The 17,548-nt window shown below is 48.0% G+C and overlaps 1 protein-coding gene across 1 annotated transcript in view; it reads left to right on the forward strand.

Annotated features, from left to right (window-relative positions):
• The first annotated feature begins 10,091 nt into the window (after positions 1–10,091).
• EXOG (exo/endonuclease G) overlaps positions 10,092–17,548 on the forward strand; it is a 38,772-nt gene continuing 31,315 nt past the window's right edge. The window contains exons 1-2 of the mRNA XM_004614619.2: positions 10,092–10,316; positions 12,336–12,485. Of these exons, the coding sequence (XP_004614676.2) occupies positions 10,169–10,316; positions 12,336–12,485 (298 nt within the window). The 5' untranslated portion in view covers positions 10,092–10,168. The remainder of the gene's footprint in view (positions 10,317–12,335; positions 12,486–17,548) is intronic.

A 17,548-nucleotide genomic window follows, 5' to 3' on the forward strand; every position in this document is an offset into this window, starting at 1 on the left:
TTTTCAGACAGCGTGTCTAAGAAACAGCAGATGTGTCTTTCACGGATTAACGGGTGTTGACCTGACCGAGGAGAAACTAGGATAAGAATGGTTTGGATTGGAGTTGGCTGGGGGAGGACGAGCTCGGGGTAGGGTTTGGCACAGAGCTACACTGGACTCGGGCACATTCGCGGCAACATCCTTTGCTATGGAGCTACTTCTCAGGTAACCAGGAGCCGAGGGGAAGGACCTTAATGGAGCCAGGCGGGGTCTGGAGAAAGTACAGAGGCAGGTATGGCTCGAGCCCATCTGCTGGCCCTGGCCAGTTTTTCCCCCATCCACTTGGGCATTGGGCGTAGGGCGGGGCATTTTTCTGCCCTCATTGTAAGATCAGGAGAAGGCGGACATCATCGCGGTTTAGTGAGCGCGATGCTCTAAATCTCTTTCACCGAAGAAATACTGATTGGCTTGTGCTTCCTCCCTGGAGCTGTGCAGGGACGTGCCTGCAGGGGGCGCCCTGCACAGCCAGGGAAGGAGGATTTCCAGGGAGGTACCTTGTGTGAGGCCTGCCTCAGGGCACCGTCCCTGTCGCCCCCTACCCCTTCAGTGTGGGCTCTGCCCTGTTGCTGACATGACTGTCCCCTTTTGTGGCTTGTGGACATGGCTTTCTCCAGACCCCTTCACGTGGTGCATATTCTAAAAACTTTTTTCTATTATGCCATAACCTTGCTCTAGTCGGTGAATGTTCCTAATGCTGCTGTTTCAACATTTAAATTTCTTTTTTTTTAATTTATGAAACATGCAAATTTTTTTTTTGTTAAAATACACATATCCACATATACATACATGCTTTGCTATGTGGCTTCCGAGGTTTAAATTTTGAAAAGTTAAAAAAAAAAAAATGAAAACTTCACGACCACAGACCACCTCAAACCAGAAATACCTCAGAATTTTCTACTTGTGTACAAGTTTTATTATATATTTTGTTAGTTGTGTTGTCTTGTAGTGAGTATATTTTAATGTAAGTTGGCTTTTATGACAAGAAAATTTAAAAGAAATAGAGAAAAAGAAAAAAAAATAGTTGGGAGTCTTGTAGGGAGAGCTACCGTTTTTGTTTGATAGCAAACAGCCCCTTGTAAATATTTGTCATCCACCCGAGGTTGGCCGTCCGGCTGAGTTTGGGCATTCGTCACTCTTGTGGGTGAAGGCTTCTCTTCTGGTTTCTTGCGACCATTTTATTTTAAAACTGGATCTCTTCATCGTAAGGGTAGGCGATCGATCGAGAACCAGAGAGGGGCCCGGCTCCTCTTGGTTATTTGGCAGTTCAGATAGTCCCCTCAGCTTGATTGACAGGTAACGCCACTTGAACTTGGTAGAATCATGGCCCTGAGACCCACTGGAGGGAATTTTGCGTGAGATTTTAATTCCTTCAGCAGTCGACAAGAGCTCTGGGCTGTGTCTGAGACCGCAGGCTGGCTCGGCAGCCTTGGCGGGGCGCCCGAGAGGGGCGCATAGTGTGGCCGCCCCCTTCCCCTTGCCTCCCCCAACCCCCCAGGTGGCATCGCCCCTTTGCTGGGCAGGTGCTGTGTGGGGTGAGCTTCCTCCCTCTTGGAGCTCAGATTGTGCTTCAGGGGTCACACGGGAGCTGGCCAAAGTGGTCACAGGGACAGGGTTTCTTTTTTGTTGTCGTTGTTCGTTTGGGTTTTTTGTTGTTTTTTTTTTTTTTTTTGGCAGTTTTGGTAAGCTATGTTGTCTTTCTTTTAAAAAATGAAACTATTGGACTTCATGCTGTGGTACTTTTCTTCCCTTGGAATAATTTTTCAACAGCACACCAGGCCTTACAGCAGTTGCTTTCCTTTCCACTTAATTTCTTTCAGAAGCTTTAAGATAGTTACTGAGAAGTGCCATATCTTTGTCTTTAGCTTTCTCCTCAGGCGGTGCTGGGCATCCGTACTGCGTATCCTCAGAAGAGAACACAAGGCGTTCACCAGCAGGGGCCGCTGGCCCCCCTCACACCTGCTTGGGTGGAGAGGGCCTCTGGGTCACGTGGCGGGTGTTTGCGGGCGTGGTTCCTGGGGAACGGGGTCGGGCTGGGCGGTGGAGTGCGCAGCGGGGGGCCGTGATGTGCGGTGTGGAGCAGGCGGGTCTCCCCCGTGGCCTCTGGGTTTCTCTCGGCTTGGCTCCCGATCCCCTTCCCGCTCAGCCCCTCTCACGCCCCTCTGAGCGCCAGGGCCATGGTGGACTGTCGGGACGGGACCTGTTGGGTGCGGCCAGGGAGAAAGGGCCCGCAGGAGCTGTGTGCTGGGCACTGGGCTCCAGCCTGCCCGTCCCCTGCTGCAGAAGGTCACCAGGCGCGAGCCCTGGCACAGCGGCTGGTGGAAGGGCCCGGAGGTCCCTGGGGTGTGCCAATAAGAGCCTGCTCGGGGCTTCTTCCCAGAAGGGACCGTGGTGTGAACCTTTGGGACGTGGGTGGCCCTTGAGAGCCCTGGCTTGTGTTTGTTGGGTTGTGAGGGCACTGCCTGTGACGTCATGTGACCCACTCCTGGGATGCTGGGTTAGCTATTGCCCACCTGTTCCCCCCACCTCCCAGCTCAGGGGAAGGCCTGTGAGCACGGGGTGCGACCTTATTTTTCCTGCCTTGAAGAGAGCCTGCCCCATCTCCAGTGACCAAGGATCTTTGTTCCTTCCTTTCTGGCATGCTTTGCCAAGCTGGGCGACCCTGCCCAGAGGCTGGGAGCCTGCTGGACTGATCCAGGGGCTGGTGGTAGCTTGGTTGTAGTTGGGGGGTGGGGCGTGGGAGGGAGTACTCTCTGTTCACATGTGAGTCATTTTTTGTTTTTGTTTTTGAAAAGGGGCCTGTTGGCGGCGCACGTAAGTTGTGAGCCTCTGCTTCAAGTGCCCTGTGGTCCGGATGGGTTTGGAGGGAGAATGAGTTCTATTTGCAAACACCCGTGCTCATCAGTCGCCCTGGGACGCCAGGCCTAACCAGAGAGATCTCGAAACGGGCGAGAGGAGTAGGAGGAAGTAGGGACTAGAGGTGACTGTCCCCTCCTGCAGGGGACTCGGCGAGCGGGGGCGGGGGGCAGGGTTGGACAGGAAAGAGGCCCGTGGACCTGGTCAGCAGAGCACCATGGAGCGGGGCGTTGCTGTCCAACAGGGACCGACTCTGGCTGCTGCGGGCGGCAGGACCTGTCTCTGAATAAGGAGGTGCCCGGCGGGGGTCAGTTGTGAGCAGCATCTGCCATGGCTGTGGTGTTTGCTGTTGGTAGGTGCCCGGAGACCCCCTTCCTGCCCAGGGAGGGCCGCCTCCAGGTGCCAGCTGCTTCTGGTTCAGAGTCCAACCTGTCCAGACTGACAGGAAGGTGGCGAGAGCATGATGGGTCATGTTGGGCCATGAGCAGAACCTTCAAGACTCCCCCCTCCCCCCACAGTCTTAGCAAGGGAATCATCCTCCTTCTTCTTCCTCCTCTTGGGGCTATAGAGACAGTGCTTCCATGGGACCCCTGCCCTCCTGCCACTCCGAAGTGGTGACCTGGGCCCATTTGAGGGTGGCCTTGGTGGCAGGCTCAGCTGGTGTCTGGGGTGTTGTGGCCCCCGGGCGCCCTGAGCTGTGAGGGTGGGGGCAGTTGGGTGGGCTGTCTGGGGAACAGAGAGGGGTGGGCCTCTTGTAGATGTGACTTTGCCCTTTGTAGAATGCAGTGTCCAATTCATAGCACTTACTGGTAACGCAAGTAGCTGAAGGTTTTCAGTGACACACGTTATGGACGTATTTAGTGTCGGTACTAGAACTCGAGTAGTCGGGACTTAACTCCTGAGAACGTAGCTCACTAGAAAAATCCCTGAACTGGAAAGCGTCATCCAGGAATGAACTTGGTTTATTGCTCCCAGCTGCTTCAATAGCCTAATGGGTTCTTGGCGGCTATTTTTTGGTGATATGACCAGGCTTGGCCCCCAGCTCGTGGGGCCGGTGGTGGTGGTGGTGGGGTGGGCAATTGGACCACGCCTGTCCAAGAAACACAGGATAGCAGACTTTTCTCTCCCCTCGGGTAGCATGAATTTTCCTTGGTCAATGACTGTACAAAATCTGAACTAGTAAGATACTCAGAATGTGTTCAGTCTAGTTAAGATGAGTATATGTCTCCATCCATCACTAGTAATGTTTTAGGTTAAAAAAAAAATAGGCCACGTAGTTTAAGTGATGAACTGGTTTTCTTCTCTGTTTAGACTTGTAAAGGTTTCTATGAATTCAGGGTTATCCGTCTAGTTCTTTCAGTGCGGTTCCTGGTAGTTGATTTCTAACCAGCAATCCACCTATGAATGTATCCCAAACCTTTAGAAGGCTTGGGAAAAGTGGTTTGTTTTTTTTTTTTTGAGATAGGTTTTCATTTTAATGAAAAAAAAAATACGTTAATGTTTAAAACCCACCCCCCCACCCCCCAACTTGGAAATTCAGTCGATGCAGCCACATTTTGAAACTAATTGCTGGGTCCAAGAGACCCTTAAACTGTCTTTAAATAAAAGTCTAAATCATCTAGTAACATAGTCCTACTTTATACTTATTTGGGGTCTGTCCTAAACTTTAATCTGACCAGATTTTGAATTTCAAGGATTTCTTCCCATGTAAATTTTTTACCGAGCTTTTCACATTTTGCGATGGTATCTTCTGAGTCTGAATGGAGCAGGACTCTGACTGTGGTACTCCAAGTATCCCCTGTAGTGCCAAACACTCCCTCCCCCACCCCCGTACTTTATTCGCTCCTATGGCAGCTTGTAGACATAATACCAATGGTTTTCCCTCATGAAGTAGCGTGTAGGCTCTTTGAGTGCTGGCGTGTGGTGCCGGCCAGGTGTGCTGTGCTCTCTGTCCTAGGAATGTCTCCGGTCTTGTGGGGCCTTGAGCAATCTTGAGACCACCCGCAGGATGCTAAGGACATGCCCACACCGACGAGTGTCTGTGTGCATGCGCTGCGTTGGACAGATGTGGACAGCCTCTTCCGGACAGCCCCAGAAAAGTATTACATTCATTTGCAAAGTTTACATTTCCGGGCTCCTAGTTACGGGAAAATAGGATCCAGGTGAGGTGAGGATGGTTTTTGCAAATGGATGAGTTTTGTTGGAGTCCTGGGACTTTTCTGCTGTAGGTCGGGCACGGGCGCCTTCCCTGACTCTTCCCGGGACCGTTTGCGTCAGAATGTCATTCGGTAGCATTGTAAATAAAAGAGTAGGTTATATAATAGAGATCTGACACTTGAAATTTTACTTTTAAGAAAGCTATAGCTCTACATATATATTTAGTTATATCACCTGACAGATTCTTCTGCGCAGTGTGGAGAATGCGTGTTTTATACCACAGACTATTTTTATAAAACCTAGTGAGTTTGAGTACGAGTGCTTTTGTAATCAGAGTAATGAGCTTTACTTTCCAAGATAAATGTACACTGGAGTATGAGTGCTGTGGCGCTCTGCCCTGGCGCTCACATGGATTCTCGGGACACACCGGTGGACTGGAATCCAGGGATGCGTCTTGTTGGACGGAGACTCCGATTGTGGCCGTAGGGGACAGCCGTCCTCCGGCTTTGCTCCTGGCAGACTGGCAGGAGAGGAGCCGGGCAGAGGCCGGGGGAGCCAGCAGTGTTTTCTTTCACACGTGCGCTTCCTCCTCTTACTTCTTTTGAACAAAGCTTAAAAAAAGAAAAAATCAATTTGTGAGCTCCAAACATAGGATCTAGTGGTGGGAAGGTGTTTGGGGGGAGACAGACACTGGACGGGGGTGCGGATTGGGGCACGTTGGGACTGGACTGATTGAGGCTAGAGACATGGGGCTGGAGGGATCCAACAAACCTGGAGTGTTCCAGGACCAAATGATCCCGTTCTCTTAGGACTCAGCGGGCAGTTGGGCGGTTGGGCGGTTATTTGAGCGGCCGGGGAGGGCGGTGTGTGGACGGAGAGGCTGGCCGAAAGGAAGAGCTGCGGGGCGCGTTTCGTTCTCTGTGGTGAGGGCGCCTTGGAGATGAGGCTGGTTGGACCACGTGAGTCAGCTGGGAGCCCACGGATCACAGCTCCCCACGCCCAGACTGGTCAGGCACCTTTCACGCGTCCACGTGATGCCCCACCTCCTCTGCACCGGCCCTGCCGTGGCATGGAGCCCGTTCTTCATCTTAGCCTGTTAATTTGGGGGTAGAGAACAGGTAGTTGGTTGAGCTTTTTTTTTTTTTTTTTTTTTTGGGACGTAAGGAGGGTGGAAAACAAAGCCGATGCTTGGTATGCTTGTAGTTCTCAGGCCTGTGTCCGGGGCCTGCCTGCTGGCCGAAGGCTGTTGACACACGTCTGGGGGCAGCATGGTCAGGAGAATCTGGAATGTGTCATTGAAAGCCAGTCGTGCTTTTTATTCATTCTGGTTTGAAGTTTCGTACTTGACCCCTTTTAAACTGGGAAGAAACTTAGTTTCTGCCGATCCAGCAGCGCACTGGAACTTGTTCCCTCTCCCCAGTCCCCATAAGAGAGCATTTCCCTGCGTGCCAGCCACCTGTCTTGGAATGTAATTCTGTTGTGCCTTTGTTTTTGTCACCTGCCTCCCCAAAAGCAACTGCTGTAAGCTTTTTTCTAATTGTCTTATCTGCCCCAGGCCCCCCTCCCCGCCCTCATGCCCCCCCGCCCCGACTTTTTCTTTGTCCCAGCTATAATTCCTGGATGCAGGGTCCTGTGCTCCAGGTAGCTTACTAAACCACAGTTACCTCAGACCTCCTGTTCAACACTGTCACCATCTGGGTCCTCTTGGTACTGCGGGCTGGCAACACACAAGCCCTGCCACTGGTGGGCACTGTTTTGTTACAAAACAAAAACTCTTCCCAAGGACAGAAAGGGGGGTTTCTGGCAAGCGCCCTGTGCTCCCCTTCCCCCCTGTCCCGTGCTGTGGCGGGAGGGGTCTTGAGCGTTATCCGAAAGGTGCTTCCTGTGCTTCTCTTAGCATTCTGCCATTTTCAGTATTCTCGTGTTTGATCAGGCAAAGTGATCTCAATTGGTTGGTCTTGTACACAAATTAGTTCCAAAGACGAGCTCTTTCTTCATTAGCTCACTTCCAGTTGCTAACGCGCAAGTGTAGAACATTCCTTTCAATGGCAGGATTACAAAAACCGTCATCCACCACAGTGCATTTTGGGAAGGTTTGTCTAAGCATATGTTGCTGTGAAATTAGGCCTTGTGGAATATGGCTGTTTGTCATTTTGATGAATTTTAAATATATATATATATTTTTTAAAGAACCTTTTTTTACCAGTTCAAAAGTTTAATTAACCAGCAGTTACCACATTTGAATTTTTTGTCTCTGGGGCATGAATGACAGACCAAGATGAAAAGTGGTAACTCAGCCATATGGTCATGGGCTGTCATGGAGACACCAAGATTAGTTTGGGAAATGAGTTTTAACCCAGCTCTTGAAGTGTCTGGTCTCTGCCCCATTCAGTGGACTATGGCGTCAGTCTGTGCAAGTGCTTTAGCCCATGTGGTGTTTTTCTCAGAGCACTGCCACGAATTAAGTATCCATTTAGCCAAATAATTTCTCCATTTGGGAAAGAGTCACTCATCCAAATTTTACCAGCATGACAGGGATGAGGGTAGGAAGGATGAAGTGACATCTGGGGTTTAAGAAAGTGTCCAGATGATGGTTTAAGACTGAGAGCCACTGACCACAGAGATTGTTAGGTGATCTCATTGGGAAGTGTTGGGATTTTCTGTGAACGGAGAATTTGTTAAAATGCCAGTGGCTCTCAAGCCCCCTTTCCCCCCCACCCCCGAATTCATAAAAAATGCAAAGAAAATTAAGTGGTACTTGAGAATTGAGGGTGAGGGTTACCGCAGAATGGAAATACACTTCTAGAGTTCAGTTCCATACCACAAATCCACACAATGACATTTTCAACTGTACAAAAGAATCTGCTTGTGACTTTGAAATTATCTTAATGGTAGCGTCTGAGGCCGAATTTTTCACCTGTTGAATATTTTTCCACATTTGTCCTTGAATCTGAATAACTTTATACAGTACTGTAAAGTTGGCTTTCGTTGAGTTTGATGTCCATTCTTGTTGAAAAGAGCTTTCTGCATGTCACAGACATAGAGTTAAAGAACACAGCAGAGTACACAGTTCGAAGAACAAATTTTAGAACCAACTGAAAAATGTCACCTGTCAGTTGTCATTGAGTATCAGCTTTACCAGCTACTTCAAAATTTGTACATGCCTTATTACAAGGAAAAGAAGGGAACTCCTAAGACTTGCCTAACCTAGTTGAGAGTGAGAAAGGTTTAGGATGGGTAAGCGTCATGTTGAGCTATTGTCTAACTTGTATATAAAACTTGTAATTAAAGGTTTGGATTCCTCTGTTTCTTACAGTTTAAATTGCTGAGTAATTACAAACTCTGGAAATGTGACGAGTGTACCATTTAAGACTGTAGAAGTGAGAAAGCTCTTCAAGTGCTGAAACTAAGACTGACATTTTGGGGCTCAGATTCAATAAGTACTGTTTGTATGCCAGGATATGTGAGATGTAAATGTAATAGGTCACTTTTCACCCTTGTAGCTATAAAATTAAAATTTTGTAGAACAGTAATAGCTTGTACTACTGAATTAACAAAAGTTATACTAAAGTATCATGTTTTTTAAAAAAATATATATATATACACACACAGAGTTGAGTTTGTCACTGTTACCCTGTGTGAATTTGAAAAGTGTGCTGGTTGATATATATATACATATATATAAAATACACACACACATATATATATATTAGACACGCACACATTTGAAATGGCCTAAAGCAGACACCCATGTAATTACAGTTGCAAAATGAAGACATTTTGGAAAGAACATTGTATCATAGTTCATTCATTTGCAGTGGATCTTTGTTCCTTTTTACTGTGGTAATTTTAGAAATGAGTGTCAGGTTTGAAACTAGATGTGCTAAGGTGGGGTTTTGCTGCTGGAACTGTGCACTGGGCCCTCAAACCGATGTGAATGTAGTTTTCCCTGTGTGAAGAAGCAGCCACACCCCATCAGAATAGGAGGAAAAGTCTAGAACTATTTCAAGTTTTATCTTTTTGTATATGAAAATAAAATAATAATGGTAATCATAAAAAACACCCTGTTGTGTGTCTCCATCACTGGGGCGGAGGGCTTGGAGGGAGTCAGAAATGAACAGGGACTGGTCCCCTCCTGCAGTCCTTAGCTCCCGAAGGTCCCCAAGGTCCCCAAACATGCTTGCTGCACCCCCTCCGACCTCTTTGCTTTGTAGACAGATTTGAATGCTGTGAGATTTTTAAACACCAGAAAAGCCCCAGGGATGCTGTTATCACTAATTTATATATAATTTATATGTTTGTGTTACATGTGTTTATATTTAATATTTATAACATAGAACACAATACATATTTTATAATGGAAGGCACAGTGGGTAGGGCGTTTGCCTTGCACGTGGCCAACCCGGATTCAATTCCTCTGTTCCTCTCAGAGAGCCCGGCAAGCTAGAGTATCCCGCCCGCTTGGCAGAGCCTGGCAAGCTACCCGTGGCATATTCGATGTGCCAAAAACAGTAACAACAAGTCTCACAATGGAGACGTTACTGGTGCCTGCTCGAGAAAATCGATGAGCAATGGGATGACAGTGATATAATACATTATATATGTATGCATTTATGTATTAGAACACCCTAAATTCTGCCAAGTAGAGGTGTTTTTCAGATGATTTATAATATTTAAATAAAATGCATATTTATATATTATACAACATGTAATGTATGTATACATTATTTAAATACATATATGATGTATTTATATTTTAGAACTTTATATATTATATTTACATATATTAGAGAGACCCTAAATTCTCCTGCCAAGTAAGTATATTTCTAAGATGAGGGGGATGCGACCGGGGCAGGACCCCGTTCTAAGTGACCCCCTCCCCACCTCGCCCCTCGCTGGCTCCTGGCCAGTGCGTCCGCCAGGTGAAGAAGGTAACTTCCTGCGCTCCTACTCGGGAGGGGAGGAGCCGGGTTTCGCGGCGCTGTCCCGGTCTTGCAGCCAGAGGGCGCGCGCGGCGCTCGCGGGCCTTCCGGGAGGCTGCGGGGGCGCATGCGCGGTGGCTGCGCCGCGGGGCGCAAGTGTCCAGGGTGGTCGCGCGCTGCCCGCCGCCTGGGCCCCGATGGCTGCCCGCGGTCTCACCGGCCGCCTCCGAGGCTCGCGGCACTTCTGGAGCGGCTTCGTGGCCGGGGCCGCGCTGGGCGCCGCCGGGGCCGGCCTCGTGGCCCTGCCGCTGATCCGGAGTCGGGGCTCGGAGCCGGCGCCGGACGGTAAGTTTGGCGGCGCGGGAAGCCTCGGTGCCCCGAGTGCGTGTCCTGCCGTCCGTGTGTCCGTGTGCCGCCTCCGCGGGCCCAGAACCTCCGTTCCGAGCTTGGGCGCGTGAGTTCACCGCGCTCGGAGCCGGGCCTGGACCCCGGCCTGGACCCCGGCCCGGAGGGCCCTCGATGCCCCCCAGGAGGCCGGAGGAAGGGCGGGTGGGCAGGAAACCCACCCGCCGGGTTTTCCGGGGCGGGGAAGACGCGGCCACTTTGCGCGCATCTCCTGCCCGGTGAAAGACTGGTGAAAGGTGGCCAATGTGCCTTTTTTTTTTTAACTTTTTGCGTCACGTGATGCTCAGGTCTTATTCCTGGCTCTGCACTCAGGAGTTACTCCTGGCGGTGCTAGGGGGACCATCTGGGATGCTGGGGATCGAACCCGGGTCGGCCGCGTGCAAGGCAAAGGCCCTCCCCGCTGTGCTGTCCCTCTGGCCCTGTTGTATTTCTTTGTTGTGGTGTGTGTGTTTTGACCTTGCCTTTTATCCCGGATCGGGAAGGCAGGCGCCACTGCTTTCCCAGGAAAACCCCTGCCCAGTGCTTGGCTTGAGCTGTGCCTTTGCGTGGTACTCGTTTCGGCCTGGACCGAGGGATCTGATTCTGGCTTTTGTGGTTTTTTTTTTTGGCGGGGGGCACACCCGGTGCTCCTCCCTGGTCAGAGCTCTGTGATCCCCAGAGGTTGGAGCCTCTCCGGCCCTTGGGGCCACCTCTCCCCTCTCCTGTGCCAAGATTCTGGCGCTTACTGAGAAGTTAGTGAGCTGGGAGATGGTCCGGCGGTTTACCGCGCCTACCTGCTTCTTCCCTGGGGCTGCAGCCACCGCCAGTGACCTCAGCGCTGGACAAGAAAATGTCAATGGAGCAGCTCTCGATGTTGCTCATTCCCATGGTGGGGTGGGAAGTTGGATGGGGAGGCCACCGGGCAGAGCTTAGGGTTAACTCCTGGCTCAGTGCTCAGGACACCATATGCGGTGTCCTGGAGCAAACCAACGTCTGCTGTGTTCAGGGCAGTAGCTTTAACCCCTCTCCTATTGTACTGTCACTCTGACCCCTGTGTCTTTATTGTTTTTCCTTTTTTTTTTTCTTTTGGGCCACACCTGGCGATGCTCCTGGCTCTGCACTCAGGAATCACTTCTGGTGGGCTCGGGGATCATGTGGATGCCAGGGATTGAATTCGGGTCAGCCGCCTGGAAGGCACGTGCCCTTCTGACTGAACTATGCCTCCACCCACAGAAGCCTAATCTTGGTGTAACTATGCAACCCATGATAGTCAAAACACTTTCCTCTTTGGGACCTTGCATTCGTATCCCATATATCTCTGGTATCCCATATACCCTGATCACTGCCTAAGTGTGGTCCAAAAACCCAAAGTGAACAAAACAAAGTTTCCACTATTGTCTCTTTTTTTCTTACAATTGCAAAAAAAAAAAATAAAAAAGAAGGGAAAAAAGATAAAGAAACTTCCTGATTGATTTGGCTTTTCAGTCATCTAAAAAAATTTTTTTAATTACTATTTGGGGGAGCACGGAAGAGCTTGGCAAGCTCCCTGTGGCATATTCGATATGCCAGATACAGTAACAATAACAGGTCTCATTCCCCTGACCCTGAAAAGAGCCTCCAATCGTTGGGAAAAACAAGTAAGGAGAGGGTACTAAAATCTCAGGGCTGGGACGAATAGAGATGTTACTGACACCCGCTCGAGTAAATCGATGAACAACGGGATGACAGTGATACAGTGAATTTTTGTGGGGGGGGTGCTTTTCCTGGTCGGCTTGCGGGGGTCATATAGGGTTCTATATCCATACTTTGTCCCCATATTATATTTATCTCCATACTATATCTCCAGCCCTTTAGTTGTTTATTTTTTAAAATTCTCACTCTTCACCCTTGGGTGAGGTAATCTGGGGCTTTTTTTGTTTCTAAGAATTTAACATTCTGTATTATTTTGGTTTTCTCCATCCACCTGTTTTTTATTTTTAGATTCTAAAGAAAAAGCTGTCTTGGAACAATTTGGATTCCCTTTAACTGGAACCGAGACAAGGTGTTACACTAATCATGCCTTGTCTTATGATCAGTCCAAGCGGGTCCCGAGATGGGTTCTTGAACACATATCTAAGAACAAGATATTAGGTAAGTGATTCTGATCAGCAGGTAAGGTATTTTTCAAAGATGTGTCCACATTTAGGACACAAAGGATCATTGGTAACCTTGACCTTTTCCACATTATAGCTCATGTAGAAAATAATGAGACTTGTGTGACTCACTGGATAAATGGACCCTTCCTGGACTAGGGAACCCCAGACCATTTCCAGATGGGTCCCCCGGCTGCGAAGATCCCCGGGGAAGGAATCAGAGGTGCCGTCCTGGTAGTGCTGCAGCCAGCACCATACTTACGTGCCTTCCTCGTGTCTGTGCTCAGCCCTGGGTCAGGCCTGGGGCTATAGCTGTTAATCACCAGAAAAGTGGTGGAGGGCCGAGGTGTGCTGCTTTTGGTAACACTCATGTGGGCTGTTCAAAGCTTGGTCTAGCGACTCAGGTGCTGCTTGTGGGACACGTGGAACCAGGGGCTGAGCTCCACCCCCTTTGAGTTCTGTCCTGACCCTGGCGAAGTGTTTCCTTGTTTGAGTTTTATATTTCGGGGCTCTATCTGTCTCAGTGCTTGGAGTCATTCTTGGTGATGTTAGGGTCCCACGCATTGCTGGGGATCCAACACAAGGCTCCTGCCCACTGAACTCTCCAGTGCAGTAAAAGTAATTTTTAGTCTCTACTCCTCCTTGGTATTTCAGTTGTTTGTGGAAAGGGATTGGCCTATCAAGTAACTACAATTGCTAATAATGCTAAAGGAAAAAAAAAAAAAAAGAAGGGATGGGCTTAGGGCTGGAGCCGTAGCACATCGGGTAGGGCGTTTGCCTTGCACGTGGCCGACCCAGGTTCAATTCCTCCGTCCCTCTCGGAGAGCCTGGTAAGCTACCGAGAGTATCTTGCCCGTATAGTAGAGCCTGGCAAGCTACCCATGGCGTCTTCGATATGCCAAAAACAGTAGCAACAAGTCTCACAATGGAGATGTTACTGGTGCCCGCTCGAGCAAATCGATGAGCAACAACGGGATGACAGTGACAATTCTTTAATTAAGGAATATATAATCTCTTTGTTGGTTATCTGTTCACTTATCTATATAGGAGATCCAGATACTGATTAGCAACTTTTCTGAGAAAGGAATGTTGACCTGAGGTTTGACGTGGGTGGTATTGGCCAGAGGAGAGGTGGGTGGGCATTGGGCTCTGAGGAACCTTCCAGGCTGAAGAAAAAGCACAGTCACATCTTTGAGGGCCAAAGTGTGAAGCGGAGTTTTGTTCCTTTGGGGAACGAGACGCCTGAGTGGCGGGAGCTGGAGGGCAGGCGGGCAGAGACACGTGTTTGTTGCTCTGGGCCCTCCCGTAGCCTCGATGACCAGACTCAGTGTTCCACTGGTGTTTGTAAGTAGGTCACTGCTGTTCGCAGTCATCTCTGGCTGGCCTGTCTTTCCCAGCCCTTACCCATACTGATCACTATCGAACCATGCCAGTTAATCTTTTTGATTTAAAAAAAATTTTTTTGAATTTATTTTTAATTAAGACACCTGTGATTTACAAAGCTTTTCATAATAGAGTCGTGTCAGTCATATAGTGTTGGAACATTAATCTCAACACCTGTGTCTCCAGGGCCCCCGCCATTCCCGGCCTCTGCCTTGGCAGCTATATTACAGATTTATCCCATACCGTTTGCTCTAACAAAACTTGGACAAATGGCAAATGGAATTATCAGATCATAAGTCAATTTGTAGTGATTGATTGCTATGTGATTTTGACCTATGTAAATAGGAAGTTCAAATCATTTAATACGATATAGTATACTGCCTGTTCTCATTTACGTAACTAGGTTTTTAACTTGGGCATCTAAAAAGCACTGTGTTAAATTTTAGTTTGGATTTGGACCTTGTTGTAATCATCCTATCTTCCCTGTCATAAATGAAACTTCTTCCCCCACCTTAACAAATTTATTTCATATTACTTCATCCAAAAAACTTAAAAGTATGGCAAATAGGATTATTAGAAAATAAATCAATGAAGGGCTGGAGCAATAGCACAGCGGTTGGGCGTTCGCCTTGCAAGTAGCCGACCTGAGTTCAATTCCTCCGCCCCTCTAGGAGAGCCCGGCAAGCTACTAAGAGTATCGAGCCCGCACGGCAGAGCCTGGCAAGCTACCCGTGCATATTGGATATGCCAAAAACAGTAACAATAAGTCTCTCAATGAGAGACGTTACTGGTGCCCACTCGAACAAATCGATGAGCAACAGGATGACAGTAAATCAATGAAAGTCAGTTTGTGACTATTAATTACTATATGTTTTTAACCTTTTTTAATCTAGTAGAGGGCATCCATATATATATACCATAGTGAGTGTCATATTCAGTATCACATGATGGGAAGGATCTCCTGTCCTTCAAAGGAGCTCTTTAAAAAAAGTTTCTTTTTTCTAAAAAATTGAATCACAGTGAGATACACCATTAAGAAGTTGTTCATGGTTGGGTTTCAGTCATATAATGTTCCAACACCTGTCCCTTCACCAGTGTACATTTCTACCACCAGTGTCCCCAGTTTCCACCGCCTACCACCTCTGTTGCAGGCGGCCTCACTCATTTGTTCTCTCTCTTTTCTCTTCTCCCCTTCTCTCCCTCTCTCCGCTTCTCTCCTCTTTGAACACTTCTGCAAAGTTGGTTTTAAGTCTGTGATTTCCCCGAGCTGTTTCCTATCCATGAAGCTCTGGGTAGTTCTTTCACATCTGAATGAGGGGCCGGTGTGATAGCACAGCAGGTAGGGCATTTGCCTTGCATGCGGCTGACCCGGGTTCAATCCCTGGCATCCCATATGGTCCCCTGTGCACCTCCAGGAGTAATAACTGAGTTCAGAGCCAGGAGTAACCCCTGAGCATTGCTGGGTGTTGACCCAAAAAACAAAACAAATACAAAAGGCAAAAAACCAAATCTGAATGGTAATAGAGTATTCTTGGAGTTCAGTTCGTTGAGTTTATGTACTCTATCTTTCCATATTCTTCTGGCTTCTTGAACCATATCAGTTTAATTGGGACTTATTAGCAGTATATAAAAAGTATATAGGAATAATCACCAAGGATTAGAGCGATAGTAGTTAGAGTAGGAGTAGGAGTAGTAGTATAGTGGGCAGGGTCTGTGTCTTGCATGTGGCTGACCTGGGTTCAATCCTTGGCACCCCATAGTTCCCCAAGCACCGCCAGGAGTGATCCCCGAATGCAGAGCCAGGAGTAAGCACTGCCGGGTATGGTCCCCCTCCCCCCAAAAAAATCACCCAACATGTGGCTTCCTTGCTTTTTCAAGCCTGTGAACAACGGGATGGCAGTGCTATATGTTTTTCCTTGAACACATATGTTTCTCTTTCTGTCCTGTATTTTTTTTCCCCTTCTGGAGAAGCCTGTGTTCTGTCTTGAACTCATATTCCTTTTTCTCTCTCTTTTCACATTTCTCTCTCTAGTTTTCTTTCAGTAAATAAATGAAGCAACATGAAAATGCAGAATTGCCAAGCTACTGTGTGGGTGAAAGCCAGAATCCACAGATAAAGTTGCATCATTGTCTTAGCCCCACACCCTTATTTGGTGACTGGGACTGAAGGTGAGAGCTCAGACACTCTCAGACCGCCGCCCCCCCCCCCCCCCCCGAACCTGCTCCTCCAGAGGACTGCACCCTCTGGGAAAAGTGGGTTGTAATTAACCGTCCCCCCTCCCTCCACTGCCAGTCCATGGAAAGTTGCAGTAGCCCTGTGGGTCAAACTGGAAAAGGCGAGGCTTGTCGGCTTGTCTTGGGGAGTTGTGCCTGCAGACTAGCTGTCTTATAGACCTGCAGCTCCAGCCCTCGTGCGTCCTGTTGATGGAGATCCTTCAGCCCAGAGCTTGGTTGAATGCGGTTCTCTGCTGGTCATACTTTCCAACACTTGATAGAAGTAAATTTGCATCCTAACTCAAGGAGAGGAGTCTTTATTTTTTAAGTTTTTTTTAAAATGTTATTTTCATAAGGTTGTTCACATGAATTGATTACATTCAATGTTTCAACACCAATCCCACCACCATTACACCTTCCACCACCATTATTTCGAATCTTCACACCAACACTCAAGCCTGCCTGCCAGGGGCAGATGGCTCGATAATTTATTTTCTATTGCTTATTATGAACATCATGACAGGTCGCGCAGCTGCTTTTGCAGCCATGCGCTTCTGGAATTCTAAAATGGTAAATGGTTGGGTTCCAGAGGCATCTCCGTAGGGAGCTAATCCATTTTGAGATTCATGTGGAAGTCTCTGGATCAAGGTCATTGATGCGCTGAGAGGGCACCAGGAGGCAGATCGTGGGCATGACAGCCAGGACCCCCAAGAGGGCCGGGAGACTGGGAAGGGATGACCCGTCTCAGCTGCCGCCATGTGGCCTGGAGTCTTAGTCCCAGATCACACCTAACTGGATTTTTCTTCTGGAAGCGTGTGGCCAACGGTGGTTCATCTGGAGTGGGTGGGGAGGGGATACCTGCTCCATCCAAGGTGTCCCGGTGGAATTGGCTCTGTATCGGGTCCTGAGAAGGTGAGCTGCTGTCTTCCGGGATTCACTGCTGAGTCTCAGGTTCAAGGCTGTTGATGTCCTGAGAAGGAAAGGCTTCTTTTAGTCAAGGCCTCTCAGAATGCCACAAGTGGTTTTTCAAAGGCAGCGGGTGCCCAGCAAAGCTAACTGCGTATAGTGAAGCCATTCCAGTGAAGTGTTTCTTTTTATTAATAATTCTTCTGTATTGCCACTTATTTTTCTCATGAAGTGATGAGGTACTGTCTTCTCGAGCACCATTTGTTACATTTAAGGATGGTAATTTCTTTTTTTTTTTGTTTGTTTGTACTGATCAAACTTTTAATGTCTTCCTTAAATTTCTTTCATTTTTTAATTCAATTTTATTTTTTAAAATTTATTTATTTATTTTTTTTCAAGGTGTATGAGACTTTTTATTTTTTTATTTTTTTTTTACAGGGAGTTACAGATACTATTTATTTATTTATTTATTTATTTATTTTTTATTTTTTTTATTTTATTGAATCACCATGTGGAGGGTTACATAGTTCTCAGGATTATGTCGGTTATACAATTCTC

This window comes from Sorex araneus, chromosome 4, assembly GCF_027595985.1.
Source record: "Sorex araneus isolate mSorAra2 chromosome 4, mSorAra2.pri, whole genome shotgun sequence".
NCBI classification, from domain to species: Eukaryota; Metazoa; Chordata; class Mammalia; order Eulipotyphla; family Soricidae; genus Sorex; species Sorex araneus.